At 38.2% G+C, this 18,772-nt stretch overlaps 1 protein-coding gene across 1 annotated transcript in view; it reads left to right on the forward strand.

The window, feature by feature from the left end:
* The window catches only part of Cep97 (centrosomal protein 97kDa), a 220,207-nt gene that overhangs the window by 27,582 nt on the left and 173,853 nt on the right, over positions 1–18,772 (forward strand). The window contains exon 3 of the mRNA XM_090380233.1: positions 6,683–6,785. Coding sequence (XP_090236359.1) covers positions 6,683–6,785 — 103 coding nt within the window. The remainder of the gene's footprint in view (positions 1–6,682; positions 6,786–18,772) is intronic.

Consider the following 18,772-nt stretch of genomic DNA (forward strand, 5'->3'; position numbering starts at 1 on the left):
ATGGGTAATGCATAAGTAAACTCCTTCATAATTATAGGATATAATTAAAACGAGATATATACAGGAATACCCCGCATAGCACTGATAATTGGTACTGAAACTATTCCATGTTATGTGAAACTGTGCTGATTGAGGTATAATTTTAATGGGTTTTAATTGAATGCGTACCAGAGAAACAGTCTATAAACAAATTATAATAAACTATAAACAATTTGCACTTGATAGCCAATTAAAAGGATTTAAAAAATATATATATTGCAAAAATTTAATTAATGATAAGGTAACAGCATGAGAGATGAGAAAAAAGTTTTATTGTTTATTTAGGTATTTCAATAATGAAGTCTTGTGAAGTAGTCTTTTCTTTTTCTCAGCATACAAGTCTTTGTAGCATTGAACCCATCTTGTAAAATTTGCCGTATCTTGATGCCACGTTCAACTTTCGGATCTCCATTCATAATTGCCTCGCACGCCATGTCAATCCGCTGAAAAACTTTCTCCAATTCTTCTGTTGAAAATTCTTTGGCAGTTGTTTGAACTTGCAATTCAAAACCAGTGAGATCATTTACCAAATGGGGCAAAACATGTTACCAAACAGAAGGCATGTTGTTGGCAGTGATTCTAGCCAAGGTGCAGATATATTTTTGATCATATTTAAAGGGATAAAAAATAAATTGTGAAATGAAAAGTTTGAAAAGCTTTCACGTTGTCTCATCATAATCGAATTAAGAATACTGAACACTGTTGCATGTTGCTGCTGATTGCCTGAGGGAAGCTATTGGCATATGTGCATGTGAGACAATATAATTGACACCGCAGCATATATGTACGTTTACCTAAAAAAAAAAGTAAAGTGCAGCCATTATCAACCCACTGCAGGATGGAAGCCTCCTCAACAATTCATGCTGAGGGAAATGGACCATAATCTGCCACGCTGGTCCAGTGCGGGTTGGCAGATCGACCGTATTCAGCAGTCAGGGGCTTGAACCCCGGTCTACTCAAAGAGCGTGTGCTACTGCACTCCCGCTCCTGACCACTTGGTTACGGAGGCCATGTACCTCTGTAGCCAAGTGGTCAAGCTACGTTACCTAGGCTACAACAACACAGCATATATATAGAGTATATGTCTAGGCAGTTGAATGAGTCTTAATGTGTACAGTAAATTTTCAACTTAAACTTAATTGAAAACCTTGTTATAGTGAAACCCATGCTGTTTGAAGCTGTGCTAAGTGAGATATTTCTGTAATTAAAATTATGCATTAAAACTACCTTGGTTGTAGAAATGATGTGTGTGCATTACCCATGCATAAGTAAACTTCTTCATACTCAGTTGGGTTGAGATCTGCTGAGTTGGGTGGCCATGGGAGGATGATGAATTCATTGTTATGTTCCTGAAACCATTTATCAATCTGCCAAGCCTTCTGGCATGGCATGCTTTCTTGTTGATACACTGTCGTCATGGGGTGCACTTGGTTGATGATGATAGAAAGTTAATGTTCTCATTAAGTCATTGATCAATGGTGATTAGAAGACCCAGGGCATGCAATGAAACAGTCCCTAATCCATAACACCACTACCTCCAGCCTGCCAAACACCAACAGTGCATCCAGGCTCCACGGGCTCATGTTGCTTTTCCAAATGCAGATACACCCACCAGCACGAGATAGTTAGAAATGGGATTCATCAGACCAGGCAATATATTTCCACATGTTGATAGTTCAATGTTAGTTCTGGCATGCCTATGCAAGGTGCAGTTTCTTGTGTCTTGCAGTGAGCATTGGTACCTGTGATGGCTGTTGACTGCCATAGCCTATACAAGCTAATGTCTGGTGCATAGTCCATGTGCATAGGCCTTGCTGTTCCTGTATTGTACTGGGTAGTTATCTGGGCCACTCAGATGCATCGTTGCCATATTACGAGAACGCAACAGCGATGTATTCTTCACAGGCATCAACCACACGTGGCTGCCCCACTTATGACCTTTGGTTGGTTGTTTGACAACTGTCGAATCAGTCATGATAGACTTGTGACACCACAAAATAGGTACACTTAACTGAATTGGCTGTGTCGGGATACTGGCACCTGCATGTCTTGTCCCCCAAGTCATTCCACTTTTGAAGTCAGAAAGATCTCAATGCCTACTCAGTTTTTTTCACAGACACTCAAAAACTGATCTCCATGTGTGAACTATAATCATATATCAGTTGTTCCTGACTTTGATATGTCACCAGCATCACAGACCAGTCCATTCCTACCCAAGGAGGGGGGGGTTGATAATGTAACGGCAACTCAGTGTATGTTCACGCGAAAAAATTTTCACAAATACAATCATGAAACTGAAAGCTATATTTTGGCTGATAGGTATTAACTTTCATTATTAATAATTAACTTTCATTATTAATACCTATCAAAAATACCTATCTTGTAATTTGAACTTAATGGGGGGGGATCAATCTTGCTGTAAATAAGTTTCAACTATACGTTGATACGAACTGTGTGGCTGCCAAAAAAGTAATTAAAATTGCATATGCCTATTGGGGGATGCAAGCAGCAGTGATGTGCAAAACACAGCCTCTCCTACTGAAATACCAACCCCACCTTCTCGTGGTGCATCCTGTTTTTACAAATGGGGATATGGTGACCGAGTATAGGGCGGTATAACCTTACAACAGTAGCATCTGCTTCCATGTCAGGAGTGGCTACAAACAGCATGCAGAAGGCAATGGGAAACCACTGCATTATTTTTCCCAAGACAAGCAACCATGCAAAAGACACAAAATCATACTTCGTTTACTGATCATGTGGTGGAAATCCCAAGATCCGGCAGGAGAATAAGCAAGGATTCTCAGGTCGTCAGCCAGCAAAACCCTTGCAACAAACAGGAAATAAAAATTGGGAACGTGGAATGTACGAACTCTACTGAGATTGGGGAAGCTGGAAGAGGTGAAAAGGATGATGCGTGATAGGGAAATTGACATCTTGGGCTTGTGTGAAACCCGGTGGCAAGGAAACGGTGATTTCCTTAGCGATGAGTACAGAATGATCTACAGTGGAGGTACAGAAACTGGATGAAATGGAGTTGGTATCCTAATCCAGAAAAACTGGACAAAGAATGTTATGAACACCTACCGTGTAGATGACAGACTACTGATGATGAAAATAAAAACATCACAGAGAAACCTAGTAATTATCCAGGTGTACTTCCCAACATCTAACAGTGAGGACCAGGAAATAGAAGAGATGTATGAGAAAATTGAGGATCTCTTGAAATTGACAAAGGATGGTGACAACGTTGTAATTATGGGCGACTTCAATGCCGTGGTTGGATCACAATATGATAGAGTAAGAGTTGGGAAGTTTGGACTGGGAAACAGGAATAGCAGAGGCGACAGGCTGCTCGACTTCTGTGAATAGTTCGATATGGTGACAGCCAATACCTTATTTGAAGTACCATAGAGAAGAAGGTGCACTTGGAGAGCACCAGGTGATATACAACGCTATCAAATTGATTACATACTAGTCAAGACAAGATACCGCAACCAAATTAAGTCGAGCCACATTTATCCTGGAGCAGAAGTTGACAGTGACCACTGTCTAATGATGGCAAAGTGCAATCTTAGATTTAAGAAATTCAAACGAATTGGAAGGACTAGCTGGGATTTGGATAAATTACAATATGAACATGCTAAGAGGAATTACGAAGAGAAAACAAATGAAATCATAGCTAACATAACAGGAGAGATCAACTAGGATTTGATAAAGCAAGGTATATTAAAAGTAACACAGGAGACATTAGAAGGAGGGGCTTTAGTCCGAGGAAATCATTGATCACAGAAGAAATACTAGAACTCATACAAAGACAACAAATATAGGAAAATATCCACAGAGGACGGTCAGGAGAACTATAGATACACAAAGAACCTAATTACAACCAAATGTCGGGAAGCAAAACAAGACTGGATGAATAAAATGGCAGAAGACATTGATGAGGATTTGAGGGAAGAACAGACAAAGCGTATAGGAAGATTAAGTCATTACAATACAATCCCAAAACGAGGAGCACGATGATTAAAGACAAAGAAGAGAACCTACTGATGGACCCAGAGGAAATTGGTGAGCATTGGAAGGAATATCTAGAAGAACTCTATTGTGAAGAAGAAACAATTGATGAGAACGACTAAATTGAAACAGAAGACAAGGTGGAAGAGGACGCTAAAGGCCCAACAATTACAAGGAGTGAATTTGAGTTAGCATTAAATCAATTAAGAAACAAGAAAGAAGCAGGACCAGACAATGTCCAGGTGGAGCAACTCAAGAATATGGAAGGAGACATGAAAGATAGGCTTTATCAAGTGATACAAAAAATTATGAAAGTGGGAAAATCCCAGATGACTTTAATAAAAGCAGAACAATCACTCTTCCAAAGAAAGGAAATGCTAATGACTGTGCCAATTACAGGACTATAACCCTACTGTCCCATGCATCCAAAATCATCTTGAATGTAGTAAAGAACAGGATCAAGGAAAGGATTGAAAAGGTCATCGAAGATCAGTTTGGCTTCAGAACTGGATGTGGGACAAGGGAGGCGCTTCTAGCAATGAGAACAATCCTTGAAAGAAGAATAGAAATGAATAGGAGAACATACATTGCTTTTATTGATATACAAAAAGCCTTTGATACCGTAAATTGGAAGTAGTTGTTCAGAGTCATGAAAAACTTTGGCCTGGACTGGAGAGACAAAATGCTTACCCTGCATCTGTACAAGACACAACGTACTGAAATAGATATTAATGGTACCACAAAGGAAGCAAGGATCAGGAGAGGTGTGAGGCAGGGTTGCTCTTTATCCCCGTACCTTTTCAACATGTTCATTGAGGAATCCGTAACAAAAATGAAGCAGGAAGCAAAGGGTATCAAGATTAATGGACAACAGATTCACTGCATCAGATTCGCAGATGACATAGCATTATTAGCCGACAGAGCAGGAGCTGTGTAAGATGTTGGAAAGGCTATCATTAAGGCTACAAGATTCACATCTAAAGATAAATGCACAAAAGACTAAAATACTTGTTGTCATCAAGAATTATGAAAATGGGGAACAACAAAATGGAACAAGTAAAACAGTTTTATTATTTGGGGAATTTCATTACCCAGGACAACAGGTGCGCTATAGAGATCAGAAGAAGAATCATCCTTGCCAAGCAAGCTTTCAGTAACAAGCAAAATATTGTAACCAGCAGACACATCGACAGGGAGACCAGGAAAAGTTTGCTAAGTCATTCGTTTGGAGTGTGCTGCTGTATGGAAGTGAAACCTGGACATTATGCAAGCAAGATATCAAGAGACTGGAGGCTTTGGAGATGTGGGTCTGGAGGAGGATGTTGAGGATTAGGTGGACCGAGCAACGATCCAATGAATCTGTCTTGAACGAGATGCAAGAAAAACGGCAGCTACTCACAACTGTGTCAAAAAGACAATCTAAATTTTTAGGACACACCCTAAGACAACAAATTTTTAGTGAATATCTCAGAAGGAAAAATATTGGGAAAGAAAGGAAGGGGACGACCAAGGAAGAAAATTCTGGAAAACATGATGAGGAAATGAAACGTTCAGCAGAAGACAGAAGATGTATGGTTGCAGTGACAAGGCGAAGCCTTTAGAGTTTGATGATGATGCCTATTGGGCTTCTATAACATATGATATTGTTACTATGTCATTTCATCAGAGATGAGGAATTCTTAAAGGCTTTTTCCGTCTGCACTCTAGTTTGGTATTTGATGGCAAAAGTAGTACAGTTCCCATATTAATTAGCCAGATTTTTCTGCCTGTACGATGTGCAAATTGATCTGTGAACACACGTTTTCACCAACATGACCCATAAAAATGGCCATAGGAGAGCGTGCATACAGTGTGACTGTATGCAATGTGACCAGAGTAGTTGATTTGAAAAAATCTCTACCAATAACAGCTTTTCTTATTGGAAATACTAAATTGCCTGCAAATAAAAAATGGTTGATATTTTAGGTTTTTGTTAATCTCCAAATTTGCTACCACAGTATTAAAGTATACATGTATATATGGCTTGCACTTAGCTCAGATGTTACAGTATGGCTCTCATTCACAAAAAAAGCTTAGACATTATCGGTGTAGACCATTGTTTCTAGCATGTGGTGAGAAAACAAGAATAGTGGATTATCTATGGAAAAAAAATTAAAAGTATTAGAAAGATTTGATAAAGGTCAAAGTTTGATGAGTCACTGTAAAAACATTGCTTTAGTTGAGGTGTAGAAAAGAATGTGCCAGTTGTTGCTCAGTATCTGTGGCTGTGCTTCTAGCATATCTGTGTGTGTTATGGTTCTTTATTTATTATTGTCATTGATCACTTATTAAACAAAGACAAACCATGGTTTCTATGCACTCCTTATTTATTGTTTCTTTAAGCTGAGTCAAGTCTCCCTCTCCTCTTTCCTCCAGGTTTTTAAGCTGGAAATTAACCAGGTTAAGGAACGGCACTATATATCTATTGTGGTGCAATCTAATGAAGTCAAAGTTATATATTATTAAAAATAGCAGTAACTCAGTAAGTTGTGAAATGTATATGAAGTGTCATGAGAAAATAGAAATTTTTTATATCAGTTTGTAATATTATCCTTATTGAAATTTTAATTTTTTTATCCCACTGTAGCTCTCTGCATGTGAAAATAATCTAGTAAGAATGTTTGGTGTCAGCAAACTTCCACACTTGGTTTCAGTTAATCTTGCCAGTAACAATATAGTATGTATAGAAGGTTGGTGCTTATTTTTAACTTTATAAGATCTTAAAGTTTAGAAGATTCCAGAATTTATGCTTTATGCCAGTGGTTGGCAAAGGTTTGCCATGCTCTGGTAAAAAGTTATTTTATTATTATTATTCTTTTTTTGTAGTTAAACTCTGCAGTGTTGCACCAGTCTATCCCTTTTCCCAAATTATGGTAATAGCTATATTTGGTTTGTTGTTATTATCACAATGTTTATAGATAATATCACAAAAAAAAAATTATCATCACAAACACAAGACAACCTATATGCACTGCTCTGCCTTCCTAATGCATTATTTTTTAATAACAGAAGCTACAGGTAGTTCTCGACATTACGAGTTAATTTGTTCCTAGTGCGCACTCATAAAGCAGGAATTTATTTCCCATAGACATAATGTTAAAAATAGGGGTTACGTTATCAATAATGAAATTAGTTAGCTAATTAGTTTGTTTAAACAATGATTGATTTATCCAAAGAAATGAAAATGTATCCTGTAAAATCAAGCAAATTATAATAATAGAGAAATTATTTATGACTTACAGATGTTAAAGAAGATCAGATGTATCAGATGTAAGGTCAGGGAATGACCACCACATATCCCTAGAGCAATATGTAGATGCAAAACACTCATTCAGTTTATCAGCTACCTGAGCATAATCATCAATAGTCAACCCATCTGTGTTAAGTGGACCAATCTGATTCATCCCTTTCCTTCTAGAGTTAACATAAGTAAAGAACTCTTTGCTTTTTTCCTTTGTATCCTTTGCCAAGGATTTCTCGTAATCTGCCTTCACCTGCCTAACCTCCTTTGTGGCTTGATTGCAGTCTAGTTTATTTATGCCATAGGCTTCTGTGTCACTTGATAGATACTTTATATGCATCCCATACATTTTTCTTCTCTGCCATGAGCCTCATTAATTCATCTCACATCCATTTAGGCCTAAACCTTGAACAGTATTTCTTAGTTGGAATGAAAAGCCTAGTAGCCCCCAAAATCAAGTCCCCGAAGGCTTCCCATTTAGAATTCAACGTTGGCAAAATCATCAGTTGATCTCACTGTACAGAATTTAATGGGTGCTGCTCTTCGTGGATTAATGTTATTAGTGGAGTCCCACATGTTTCGGTGTTGGGTCCACTGTTTTTTTTTATATTTATCATTGATATTGATTAAGGTATATCAGGCTTAGTGTCAAAGTTTGCAGATGATACAAAGGTTGGCATGGTTGTTAATGACAGTAATGGCAGTGTGCTACTGCAACAGGATCTAGAAAATTTGGGCAGATGGGCTGAGAAGTGGCAACTAAAGTTTAACATTTACAAATGCAAAGTACTGCATATGGGTAGAAGTAACCCCAAAGAAACGTACCAACTGTGTGGTACTACACTTAAGGTGGTAGAAAATGAAAAAGACTTGGGAGTAATTGTGTTTTATTTTTTTTTATTTTGGTAGTTGTTGGCGCATCGGCTTCTGTGGCCATAATGCACCTCCCAAGGTTTTTGCAGTACTTTGATCCAAGCCCGAGGAGGGATTCGAACCCGCGACCTTTGGGTTGCCAGGCAGGCACTTTACCCACCCGGCTAGCCCGGTCAGTGAGTAATTGTGTAGTCAGATATGAAGTTTTCTGAGCAATGCAGACAGGCTGCCAGGCAGGTCATGGGGTTTTGTCAATGATATGCAGGAATTTTGCTAGCAGGGAAAAGGAGGTGATTGTCCTTCTGTATAAGGCAATGGTCAGGCCACGCCTTGAGTACTGCATACAGGTCTGTAGGCCTCATTTTAGGAAGGATGTAGATTTGCTTGAGTGTGTACGGAGAAGGGCAACAAGATTGGTGAGGGGAATGAAGGGATCCTCTTACCAAGAGAGGCTTAAGTTCCACAAATTGAAGCAGCTGGAGACTAGGTACCTGCGAGGTGATCTGATTGAGGTGTATAAGGCCTTGAATGGGTTGAGCCTGTAGAATTCTGATGGGATTCTTCCACTTGTTCAGTTTACGAACCTAAGGAGGCATAAATTCAAATTGAGGAAAGACAGATGTAGAATAGATGTGTGGAAATTTGCCTTTAGCCAGTGGGTGGTTAATTGCTGGAACAAACTTCCATCTGTCGTGGAAGTTGATAGGTTAAATAAATTTAAGGAGGAACTGGACAAACATTTAGAGGGAATTGTTTTGTAAATTTTTTTTTTTTGACTGATGTTGCATTATCTCATACACTTGCTTTCTTGCATTACTTGCCACTACTACTACCACCCCTTTAGTCCCCTTTACGATAGCAATAGCCCTTCCCTTTAGCCTTGATGGTAGTTACATTTTTAAGTAATTCCCACATCAGTACATTGTGATCACTCTCACCCAGTGGTTCCTTTATCTGTTGCAAATTCTTAATGCATGAACAGCCCACTGTGATTAAGTGGGCTGTTCTCCCTCTGGTTGCCTCCCGAACATGTTGCTGTAGAAAACAGTCATCCAATAAATCCACAAAAGTCTTGCTAGTGTGCGAGAGACCAACCCACAAGGGCGCTTCCATAGCCAGGTGGGAAGGAGCAGCAGTGCGTAGCACACGCTTCTTGATTAGACCGGGGTTCGAGCCCATCACCACCAAATACGGAGGATGTGGAAAGGTCAGGGAATGACTACCGCATATTCCCAGAGCAATATGGCCTTAGTTGCTAATGCTCCTAAAAAAACCAGATGACAATAACAACAATAACCAATCCACAAGTTCCAGTCGATATCTGGAAAGTGAAAAAGTTATTGTTTTATGGTCGTGACTTCCAGAAATATGATTTAGAAAAATATCACAAAGCCGTTCAAAACTGATTCTTATAACATATGATAATGATGAGAGTGTAGTGTGTTTAATGATTTGAATTGGTAACTAGTACAATTTACACTATAAAAACGACCTTTTAGGGAGTTATATAGCGAAAACTTTAATTCTCGAGGTCGTGGAATGAATTACCAAAAAACAATGTGTTATTGGGTTCACATTACAATATTTTCGCGATACAATGGTAATGGGTCAATATCGTAAAGCAGGGTATACTGTATTGTCTAGCTATGTGCGTTGTTTGAAATGTGGTATTTATGAATGTTTATCATTCATATTTTGCAATTAATGTTCATAGTTTTGATTTTGTTGATACTTGAAAAAAAAAAAAAACCCTCTTAAATCCAGGAACTTGTAAAGAGAGAACTGCCTGTATACACATTAATACAAATAACTATTTTAGACTTTTGTCTGCTGCAGATCAGGATACTTTGTACTTACAAATTTATACAGATATTTTTCCTATCAGAATGTTGTATTCAGAGTATATGAAATGAAATATTTTTGCCTATTGTAAGATGTGCCACAGTAGGATACACACAGTAATCACTGACTTATAATCACCTACCTAATACCATCTTGCACCACCTTTCACTCAGATATCAGCCGCTATTTGCCTAGGTATTGACATCCATTAGATGTCTGTAATCTGTAGGGTTCTACAGCCATGCTGCCTGCAAGGCTTTGTTTTCCACACTGTTGGAATAGATGATGGTTATGTGTCTGATGTTCAATTAGATTGAGGTCAGGCGAATTTGGAGACAATCAAGATGGGGGATATCTTCACTGTGTTCTTTGAACCATTTGTGCACAGTGTGGACCTGATGACACGGTGCATTATTGCCCTGAAAGATTCATTTTCTGTCTGAATAAAAAATGCAACATGGCATGGTGCACCTGGTCTCCTAAAGGTGGCTACACATCAAAGAAACGTGAAATACTGAAACTGATTTCATAAAATAGGAACACACTAATTAGCAATTGAAGTTTTCTTACCAGTGCAGTGCATTTCATGTGACAGACTTCATTTGCTCATAGTGCGTTCCTATTTTATGAAATCCGTTTCGTGTTTCGAATTTCATGTTTCACATTTTTTTGATGTGCAGCTACCTCACCAATGAAATCTTGGTCCATAAGCACCAGAGGTCCTAGTTCCTGCCAGAAAAACATTCCCCATTTTAAGCAACTACCACCACCTACCTGGATGGTCAGCATTATGCATGTTGAGTCCATGGACTTGTGTTTCTTGTACTACACAAGAAGGTATCCTTTGATGTGTTGTAGCAGGTATTTGGACTCCAGTTCTCCAGTATCCAACCAGTATATCGTTGACACCATAGCTTTCACTGTCGATGATGATCAGCAGCAAGAAGAGGGTGTCGCTTAGGTTGTTTGCTCTGAACCTCCATATGTCTGTCCGAGCATGCAGTGCATCGTCATTTGGGATATTATTCTTGCATTCCCCGTATTGTATTGCAATGTCGACTGTTGCACAGTGACCTGCCATAGCTCGCACAGTGCACTGCACCCTTTGCTCACCATGAATATCCACCCTACATAAACTTTTATAGTTCTATTGGTGGGAGGTGATTTGACCTGTTTGACACCATTCTTTGTACACCTTAATTACAGTGAGCCGTGAGAAACCAACAAGACATGCAGTTTCTTATATGGAAGCACCCAACATATGAGCTATCATGGTCAGGCCCATTTGAAACTCCATAATTTTTTTACTACATCCTATATCTGATATTTTATCATTTTGACTTGCATGATGAGATGCAAATTACCACTGCCCTTGTAATTTCTGGTAATGGATGGTAATTTCTAGTAATAGAAATGGATGTCCGATGAACTCATCAGTTCATCGGACATCCATTTAGGCCAATAGCTTGATGAGTATTTCATTATGGGAGACATTACTTACTCTACCAAATCAACGTTAGTGACTGCATTAGCATTATTTAGGAAGTGACGTAATTTGCGTCATTTTCATGACAAATTTGATACAAATTCGTGACAAATTCAGTAGAATCAACATTAGTCAAATGACAGCTGCAGGAAGTATGATTGCAAAAATACAAGTTATGATAATTCGCCTCTAGCGGAAGCTGCAGTCGATGTCACTTTCACGTCGCATTTTTCATGATCGATCGATTTACTCAGTCGAAGTGTCTCCAAGGATGTTTCACATCAAAAACAGTGAAAAAAACATTTTCCTTTTTTTTTATGCAATAATATCTTCCTCCTCTATTTACACAGGGTGTTTCAAAATTGCATGGAATAAATGTAAGAGCTAAAAATATGAGGGAGACTCTTACAAATATCTCAGAAATATTTATTTCTGTGATATATTAAACATTAGTCATAAATTTCAAAACCCTGTGAATTGGCAAAACAAATTTTTATATTCATATTTATGTCATAAAAGTATGAGTGTAAAATGAACTTTAAATAGTACAAAACACATACCAACACCAATATGAATAGCATTGTTTTACTACATGAATCATATAAATTCTCAGTTGTGAGTAACCATTGTGGGCAGAATACATGTGTTATAATGTTAATGTGTTTGTTACTTGAGTTTCAGGTTTTAACGACTGCTTCATTGTTAACAAAAGCCTAATTGCATATGTTAAACTTATATTATGGGAGACATTACAAATCTGTTTACTTTTGTTGATTTAACTGTTATGATTTTAATTTATGGTGAGACTCATAAGAATTATATAGTTGTTGTTCGCAGATAAAATGAAAGATTTCCAAATTGACATGTGGCAAATTGTAAAACATTTACTGCTGTGGAGAGATGGCTTAGAGAAACAGGTATACTAACACAAGAGTCCCCAAAAGGTTGTCAGTTTGCATTAGTGTTTCATATGCAAGTGTATGGAGGATATTACATGAATAGCAGTTGTTCACAGTATGTATGCTCAAGAATTATCCTTACAGTGTATAAATAAAAACAATTTTTTGTCAGTGGCTAATTTTTCTCTGCACATCTAATTCTCAATGTCTCAGTCATGTACAGATGAATCATGTTTAACAGGAAATGGAATTCTCAACTCTCAATACTCATACCTGGGCTGAAGAAATTTACATGATTGTCACTACTCATTACCAACATACTATTTCTTTTAATGTTTGGTGTGGTGTTCTTGGGAAAGTCTTATTGGTACTTATTTTTTACAGCAAGGTTCGGTGTTGGGCCCCATTGTTGGTTTGTATATTTATCAATGATATTGATGAAGGTATATCAGGTTTAATGTCCAAGTTTGCAGATGATACGAAGGTTGGCAGGGTTGTTAATGACAGTAAAGACAGTATGCTACTCAAACTGGATCTAGATAAGTTGGGCAAATGGATCTGAGAAGTGGCAACTGAAGTTTAACATTGACAAATGAAAAGTACTGCATATGGGTAGCAATAACTGAAGAGAAATGTATGAACTGTGTGGTACCACACTCAGGAAAGTGAAAAAGACATGGGGATAATTGTGCAGTTGAATATAAAGTTTGCTAAGCAATGCAGACGGGATGCCAGGGCAGGTCATGGAGTTTTGTCAATGATATATAGGAATTTTGCTAGCAGGGACAGGGAGGTAATTATCCCATTATACAAAGAAATGGTCAGGCCACACCTAGAATACTGTGTAAGGTCTGGAGGCCTCATTTTAGGAAAGATGTAGAGTTGCTAGAATGAGTACAAAGAAGGGCAACAAGATTGGTGAGGAGAACAAAGGGGTGCGCTTACCAAGAAAGGCTTAAGTTCTGCAAATTGCAGCACCTGGAGAGTAGGCACCTGCGAGGTGATCTGATTGAGGTTTATAAGGCCTTTGGGTTGAGCAAGCTGAATGCTGATGGGATTCTTCCTCTTGCTCAGATTAAGAACCTGAGGGGACACAGATTCAAAGATGCCTCCATAGCCAGGTGGGAAGAAGCAGCAAATATGGAGGATGTGGAAAGGTCAGGGAATGACCACCGCATATTCCCGGAGCAATATGGCCTTAGTTGCTAATGCTCCTAAAAACCAAATAACAGATTCAAATTGAGGAAAGACAGTTGTAGAATAGATGTGCGGAAATTTGCCTTTAGCCAGCGGGTAAATAAATTTAAGGCTGAGCTGGACAGGCATTTGGAACGAATGGAGGGGCGAAATGGGAGGTTTTTATTTATTTATTTTTTGGCTGATGCTGCATAAGCTTGCTTTCTTGCATCATATGCCTCTACCAATGCCAATAGTACTTTTGTAGTTTTATTACGCTATTTTTATAGTTAGTTATTTTATGTTTCACTGGTATTTTTATAGTTATTTATTTTATGTTTCTCTGCTATTTTTATAGTTATTTATTTTGTTTCACTGCTATTTTTATAGTTATTTATTTTATGTTACACTGCTATTTTTATAGTTATTTATTTTATGTAAAAATGATTTTGAGGATTTTTCTGGTAAAGAATTAAAGTACTCTGGAAGGAAATAATTTTTCCACATTATGTGGAAAACCTGTTATGTAGGTCCACACTCAGTTTACTCCTCACCATCTCATGCGTAATATTTTAGTAGGGGGTCATCCTCGGTCAGTAAAGTCTCTAAAAAATTAGCTCTTTATTTTAAAATAATTAAATTTTGTGGAAAAAAAAAAAAATATATATATATATATATACAGTAAACCCCCGCTATTCGTGGTCGCTGATTTAATATAAAATGAAACCTAAAAAATAGCGCCGTGAACATTTTCCGCCATAAAAAAACATGGGTGTGGCTAAAATGATCATTCCCAGTCAAAACAGCACTCGGTGGGAGAGAGGGGTGACAAAATCGCGAGCGTGGATGTTTCTCGCTAATCCTTGTTCAGTATGTGTTATTCGCTTGTCATGGAAGGTTTCGTCGTTTGCTTTTAATTTAATGCTTATAAATTGATATGCTTACAAAAGTGATAAATCTACCGTTTTGCAGTGTAAAACAGACTTTTTTGAGCGTGTTAACGGAAGAAAGTGACTTTATTGTGGACAAGTTCTTTCTAATCCGTACAAAAATATGGCTACAAATAACAAGGGAAATGCAAAAATATCAAAGGTGATGACATTAGCGAATAAAATTGAGTTATTAGACAAAATTTCTAATGGTGTAAGTGTCTCCTCAGTGGCAAAACATTATAAAATCAATGAGTGAACGGTACGATCAATCAAAAAATCGGAAGAAAAAATCCGCCGTAGTGTCCATGAAAATGCGCTAATTGCTTCAAAAATTTGCTCTGTAACTCGTGATGTTAAATTAGAAAAATTGGAAAAAGCTTTAAATCTGTGGATAGAAGACTGAACTCAAAATAAAATTCCGTTAAGTTCACTCATCATTCGTGAAAAGGCAAAACTCCTTTATCAACACTTTAGCGAAACTGGTGATAGCACTGGCGGGATAAATTTTTTAGCTAGCAAAGGCGCTGGTTTGAAAGATTTGTATGAAATTTCTAATAAATATTACATTTAATATTAATTTGTTTCTTATTTTCATTTCGATGCCATATGCTTGCATTTCACTATGTACTGTCTATGTACATATTCATATTATGAAGGTATTCTTGTATTGATTGCGGCCTCCAGGGTTACCTCTATATACCGCTGTAGCGTCTGTAGGTTATTTATAGCCGGCAAGTGTGTGTGTAAGTATATATGTGTGTTGTGATGGTTGTTGTTTGCCGGCCCTGGAGTCTTAGCAGCCGGGAGGCAGGGAGGAAGCTACCTGCGTCCCGACTCCCATCCCTAGCCATGTGGAGGCACTCCAGGAACTATCTAAATTACACTAAGTGGAATTCCAACAAGTGGAATTCCGGTTATAATAATAAATAAGGAATAGGGAGGAGAAAGTGGGAGAAAAAGTAGAAGAAGAAAAGAGAGCAAAACACTCTCTCAGGAAAAAGAAGAAATGGGAAAGAGGAAAACATTAGTTGGAAAATCTAACAGGTGAGAGAACTTGAAGAGGTAAAATTTTGAAGCCTGAAGGCTTGTAATTTTGAAAGAAAGATTCTTCTAGCTGGGAAGGAAGCCCAACCTGCACCGACAAGGGGAAAAAGAAAAGTCTCAAGGAAAGAACATAGGTAATGTACAAGTGGCTATTAGATAGCCACTTAAAAGAATAAATTAAGATAAATAATAAATACTTATGTCACCAATATAAAACATAGCAGTAAACATATTAACAAATTACACTGCATAAGCAGAGAGTAAAATATACAATATTTACAAAATAAGTAATTAAAATCTTAGCTGAAAAACCAGTCAACCAAGAAATTAAGAGAAATAGTCAACCAGAAGAAATGCAGAAACACAAAGAGACAAACAGAACTCACCCAAGGCAAAGATATGCCAAAGGCAAAACCAATAAATACTGGACAAATAAATTAATGAATATGCCGAGAAAATTTCTCTGCACAAGTAATCTAATCTATATACATATGTACATTACCAGCAAGTGCAAAGCTGCTACCACAAGCTGCGAAAAACAAAACTTGTTTCAAATAACAAGACACGTAGTATTAACAATAATGCATAGATAAGCATTAAAAAAAAAAAAAAAAACTCAACCTGCAGGGCTGAACAAAAGCTAAAACTATACATTTCCACTGCAACTGACAGTAGAAAAGAAAATAATGGCAAGACTGGGGGAGGAGAACAACACCTTCAACCAGTCAGCCAACAAAGCAATTGGATCTGAGAGGGCAGGGAGAGTTCCATCCCACCCCTCAGAACCAAAACCTATTTACAACTAAAAATGCTAGACCAAGAACTATATGGTACTAGCAAAAACTCAACTTATTGCAGCTGCAATCAGGCAGGAAAGAAAAATACAACAAATAATCAGCCCCGCAGGAAAAGAAAATTAAATCAAAACACAAGTAGCAAGAGAAGCAGCCAGCAGCTCCAGCAGTAAAACAGTCTAGAGAGGAAAATCATCTCACTCAACCAGAACAGCCAACTGAAGGTTGGATCTGAGGGAGCAGGGAAAGGTCCATTCCACTCCTCAGAGCCAAGCAGACAACACAAGAAGAGAAAAACTGTCTCTTCAACATAATAATGAGCTAACTACACAAGTAATCTACAATATAAACATTTAAGATTAACAACTGCTGATTCAAAAACAATAAAATCAGTTACTCTCAATTCTGAGAGCAAACAGCAAATCAAACAAAAGCACCATGATATTAACAAGATAATTACAGTATTTACAAAATGCATACAATTCACAGAAAATCATTTCAGGCAGCCCGGACAGAGTTCGAAGTGGGAGAGGGGAGGTCCATCTCTCCCACTCGGCCAGGCGAAACCTGAAACAAGTCTCCAGGAAAAGAGGCAAAAACTCTGCGTCCAAAACACAAGGTAATTTAGGCAAGGAAGAAACTCCTCTCAGGAAAAAAAAAAAAGAATACAGTAATATATATAAATATTAAGAATAAATAACGAAATCAAGGGTTATTCCTTGATAAAGCCGCTCTTCTCTGAAAGACACTATTAGCAAAAGAAGAGAAGGCAGAAAGAGAGTCCGCCGACCCAACCAGGCGCCAAAAATCATCTAAATTATATACATTTGTACAGATAGACAATTGTTGTCTTAAATCCACATATAAATTACAATGTAGAACAATATGTTCAACCGTCTCCTCAGAGCGAGAAGAGCAGAGAGGAGAGGGGACAAGTCCAAAACTATACAAACGAAAATTAATTCCATGTCCGGTGATTAAGAAAGTGGGAAATAACCCAAGTTGAAGCCAGTTAAAATTTTTATCTTTAATAAAAACACAAGGAAAGAAAGAGTATGTGGCTCTACCGAGAGAGGAATCATCCCAAGAGTGTTGCCATTCTTCCAAAGCAAGATTGGAAAGCCTGGCCAGATCAACATTTGTAGAGTTCTCATAATTATTAGCAAAATCTCCCACCGAGGCAGGAGAGAGAGATTTCCTATGGTAAGACAAGAAATGCAGTATAATTTCCAGGTAGATAGGGAGATGACCATTAATAACAAGCAGGGCATCAGTAGAAACAGTTCTACATGCCCTGCAAGTATACAGAAGGAAGGACCACTGCACCTGCAGAAGGTATTTTTGGACCAGTGAATTAAGAATTCTGAAGCCCCAAGCGCCAGCACCATAGCAGACAATGGGGATGAAGAGACACTTGTAGTAAAGACCAAGAGAAGATGACTTAAGATTCCAGAGGGAACGGGCAAGACGCAACAGCCAGCCGGTAAGAGAACGGATTTTCTGCCGAAGGTACTTGCAATGGGGAATGAAAGATAAACGATCATCAATCACCACCCCAAGGTATTTATATTCACTTTCCAATTTAACAGCCTGGTCAAGAATTTTAACCACAGGGGGACGATTACGATTCAGTAGGCCTTTCAGAAGAACCTGTTTAGTTTTAGAGACTGAAATGGAGAGTTTATGGAGGGAACACCACATGTGAAGATCATCCAAGATGCGGTTTGCTTTAATTTCCAGTTCGAGACGAGAATTCCCAGTGACAAGCAAGGCAAGATCGTCGGCATAGGCAATGTTGACAATATCATCATGAGGGGCATTTAGCTATCCATCAAGGACCACGTTCCAGCAAACAGGGCCAAGAACGGATACCTGAGGACAACCCCTAGAAACCGGCCTTGTAACCGAGCAAAAACCCATGGAGACCACAAGGCTTCTATTATCGAAATAACTAGAAATTAGTTTGTAGATAGGACAGGAAACTTCGGCCTCCCGAAACCTCGCCAGGACCCTCTGTCACCATAAGGTGTCAAAGGTCCCTTTGAAATCTAAAAAGAGACCGAGAACGTATTTAGAAGGAGATGCTCGAACAGTGCCCAGGAGAAGATTAATTGCATCTGTAGTTGATTTACCTTGCATGAAACCAAACTGGGAAGAAGAACAAAGATTTTTTGAGTTATAGTAACCCTTGAAACGTGAAACCAGAAGTTTTTCCAACAACTTGCTGAGAAAAGGAAGAAGGGAAATTGGACGATAAGAAGAAGGAGAGCCAACTGGATTGCCAGGACTCTTGAGAAGGATTTTTAAGTTGGCAATTTTCCAGCGATCAGGGAAAACACCAAATCTAAGGCAAGAATTCATAAGGATAGAAATAAGGATAGGTTTGATTT

This window comes from Mastigoproctus giganteus, chromosome 8, assembly GCF_048544385.1.
Source record: "Mastigoproctus giganteus isolate SK-2022 chromosome 8, ASM4854438v1, whole genome shotgun sequence".
Taxonomy (NCBI): domain Eukaryota; kingdom Metazoa; phylum Arthropoda; class Arachnida; order Uropygi; family Thelyphonidae; genus Mastigoproctus; species Mastigoproctus giganteus.